We start from the raw sequence: 3,538 nt of genomic DNA on the forward strand, positions 1-3,538 counted from the left end.
AAAAAGTTGATGTCATATATTAGTTTTGATAATAGTTACAAAAATAGTATTATTTAAGAAAATAACATGTCCTGAAATACTTAATTAGATGTACATAAAAATTCAAGTTAATTTATTTCAAAAATAATGTGACAATAGCCAACTTAAATGAAAAACTAATTATATATCAACAGAAAATTAATTGAGACAGCCATTTTCGGTAGCATATTTGATTATATTTATATAACCTTTTTGAGTAGCTTCATAAATGGTACCTCTACTCCATGGACAATAGTTTTCATGGGCAAATCTTAAGCAAAAAAATTGACCATTTGCAGCAGCAAGTCTTGTTGTCCCTTCGTCCCACACACACCCATTTAAATGACTATATTTTAGACAGTCTAAGTGGCCATTTGCAGCAGCTCCACTCATTGTCCCTTCGTCCCATTTACATCCATTTTTATGTGCATATACTAAAATGTCAATATGACCACTAGCAGCAGCTTCCCTTGTTGTACCTTCGTCCCAGTCACAACCATTGTCATGGGCATATTTAATGCAGTTTAAATGTCCATTCGCTGCAGCCAATCTCATTGTACCTTCAATCCAATGACATCCATGTTTACGGGCATATTTTAAACAATCTAAATTACCATGCCCAGCTGCTGCAGCTATCGTATCATCATACCAATTACATCCTTTTTCATGAGCATATATCAAGCAGTCAAAACAGCCACTTGCTGCAGCAGCTCTAGTTGTGCTTTCATCCCATAGACATCCATTATCATGAGCATATTTTAAACATTCTAATTTACCATTAATAGCAGCTGCTTCTGTCGTACTTTCATCCCAAGGACATCCATTATCATGAGCATATTTTAAACATTCTAATTTACCTTGAAAAGCAGCTGCTCCTATAGTGTCTTCATTCCATGGACATCCATTATTATGAGCATATTTTAAACATTCTAATTTACCATTAATAGCAGCTGCTTCTGTCGTACTTTCATCCCAAGGACATCCATTATTATGAGCATATTTTAAACAGTCTAATTTACCATTAAGAGCAGCTGCTTCTGTTGTAAATTTATCCCAAGGACAATTATTTTTATGTAAATATTTTAAAATTTCTAGATTACCTTTTATAGCAGCCAAAATAGTTGCGTCTCTATTCAATTCGCATAAATTTTCGTGGGCGTATTTTAACATTTCTAGATTACCGTTTCGAATAGCACTAAACACAATATTGATTTGATTCCATTCACAGCCATTTTCATGAGCATATTTTAAGCATTCTAAATTACCATATTTAGCAGCAGCATCAGTCGTGCTTTTATCCCATGGACATCCTTGATCATGAGCATATTTTAAACATTCTAAATGTCCTTTAGAAGCAGCTGCTTCTGGTGTTCTTTTATCCCACGGACATTCATTTTCATGAGCATATATTAAACATTCTAAATGTCCTTTAGAAGCAGCTGCTTTTGGTGTTCTTTTATCCCACAGACATTCATTTTCATGAGCATAGATTAAACATTCTAAATGTCCGTTAGAAGCAGCTGTTTCTGTTGTCCTTTTATCCCATGGACATCCATGATCATGAGCATATTTTAAACATTTTAAATGTCCGTTAAAAGCAGCTGCTTCTGTTGTCCTTTCATCCCATGGACATTTTTGTTCATAAGCATATTTTAAACATTTTAAATGTCCTTTAGAAGCAGCTGCTTCTGTTGTTCTTTTATCCCACGGACATTCATTTTCATGAGCATATATTAAACATTCTAAATGTCCTTTAGAAGCAGCTGCTTCTGTTGTCCTTTTATCCCATGGACATCCATGATCATGAGCATATTTTAAACATTTTAAATGTCCGTTAAAAGCAGCTGCTTCTATTGTCCTTTCATCCCATGGACATTTTTGTTCATAAGCATATTTTAAACATTTTAAATGTCCTTTAGAAGCAGCTGCTTCTGTTGTTCTTATATCCCACGGACATTCATTTTCATGAGCATATATTAAACATTCTAAATGTCCTTTAGAAGCAGCTGCTTCTGTTGTCCTTTTATCCCATGGACATCCATGATCATGAGCATATTTTAAACATTTTAAATGTCCGTTAAAAGCAGCTGCTTCTATTGTCCTTTCATCCCATGGACATTTTTGTTCATAAGCATATTTTAAACATTTTAAATGTCCTTTAGAAGCAGCTGCTTCTGTTGTTCTTATATCCCACGGACATTCATTTTCATGAGCATATATTAAACATTCTAAATGTCCTTTAGAAGCAGCTGCTTCTGTTGTCCTTTTATCCCATGGACATCCATGATCATGAGCATATTTTAAACATTTTAAATGTCCGTTAAAAGCAGCTGCTTCTATTGTCCTTTCATCCCATGGACATTTTTGTTCATAAGCATATTTTAAACATTTTAAATGTCCTTTAGAAGCAGCTGCTTCTGTTGTTCTTATATCCCACGGACATTCATTTTCGTGAGCATATATTAAACATTTTAAATGTCCATTAGCAGCAGCTGCTTCTGTTGTCCTTTCATCCCATGGGCATTTTTTTTCATGAGCATATTTTAAACATTCTAAATGTCCTTTAGAAGCAGCTGCTTCTGTTGTCCTTTCGTCCCAAGGACATTTATTTTTATGAGCATATATTAAACATTCTAAATGTCCGTTAGAAGCAGCTGTTTCTGTTGTCCTTTCATCCCACAGACATTCATTTTCATGAGCATAGATTAAACATTCTAAATGTCCGTTAAAAGCAGCTGCTTCTGTTGTCCTTTCATCCCATGGACATTTTTGTTCATAAGCATATTTTAAACATTTTAAATGTCCTTTAGAAGCAGCTGCTTCTGTTGTTCTTTTATCCCACGGACATTCATTTTCGTGAGCATATATTAAACATTTTAAATGTCCATTAGCAGCAGCTGCTTCTGTTGTCCTTTCATCCCATGGGCATTTTTTTTCATAAGCATATTTTAAACATTCTAAATGTCCTTTAGAAGCAGCTGCTTCTGTTGTCCTTTCGTCCCAAGGACATTTATTTTTATGTAAATATTTTAAGATATCTAAATATCCTTTAATAGCAGCAGCCTTTGTTGTTTCTTCGTCCCATTCACATCCATTTTCATGAACATTAATTAACAATTCTAAATTTCCATTTTCAGCAGCTTTTCTAGTAGCACCTTTTTCATATTGACTTTTTATATTATTATTTGAAAATTGAATCGCTGTATAAGAACAATTGTTTATTAATTTTTGCTTAGAAACGTTATAATGTTTATTAAAATGTTTATAAATAAAATGTTTAATAATTTAGATTATTAAATAAGTATATCTAATTAAAAGAGAGAGAATTCAAATAATATTTTCTTTCATAAAGTTAATAAAGTTAAAATTATTATGTACTGAATATCACCCTATTACTCGTGACATTGCATTTACTAACACCCTGCATGTTGTATTCCTAATATTATAATTTTAGCTTCGTTGCGAAGCTGAGAAGGTATTGGTTTTACTATGATGTGTTTTTTTTTTTTTTTTTTTTTTT

General features: G+C 32.8%; 1 protein-coding gene across 2 annotated transcripts in view; it reads right to left on the reverse strand.

The window, feature by feature from the left end:
* Positions 1-6: 6 nt before the first annotated feature.
* Positions 7-3,538, reverse strand: part of LOC126909272 (uncharacterized) — a 7,732-nt gene continuing 4,200 nt past the window's right edge. Inside the window, exons 3-4 of one of the 2 annotated variants that reach the window (XM_050691693.1) lie at positions 957-3,218; positions 7-875 (exon numbers count right to left, since the gene is read on the reverse strand). In XM_050691693.1, the coding sequence (XP_050547650.1) occupies positions 178-875; positions 957-3,218 (2,960 nt within the window). In that variant the 3' untranslated portion in view covers positions 7-177. Of the gene's footprint in view, positions 3,219-3,538 lie in introns of both variants that reach the window. The other variant, XM_050691692.1, reaches the window with a different exon arrangement.

This window comes from Daktulosphaira vitifoliae, unplaced genomic scaffold (genome assembly GCF_025091365.1).
Source record: "Daktulosphaira vitifoliae isolate Bord-2020 unplaced genomic scaffold, ASM2509136v1 Scaffold_221, whole genome shotgun sequence".
Lineage (NCBI taxonomy): Eukaryota > Metazoa > Arthropoda > Insecta > Hemiptera > Phylloxeridae > Daktulosphaira > Daktulosphaira vitifoliae.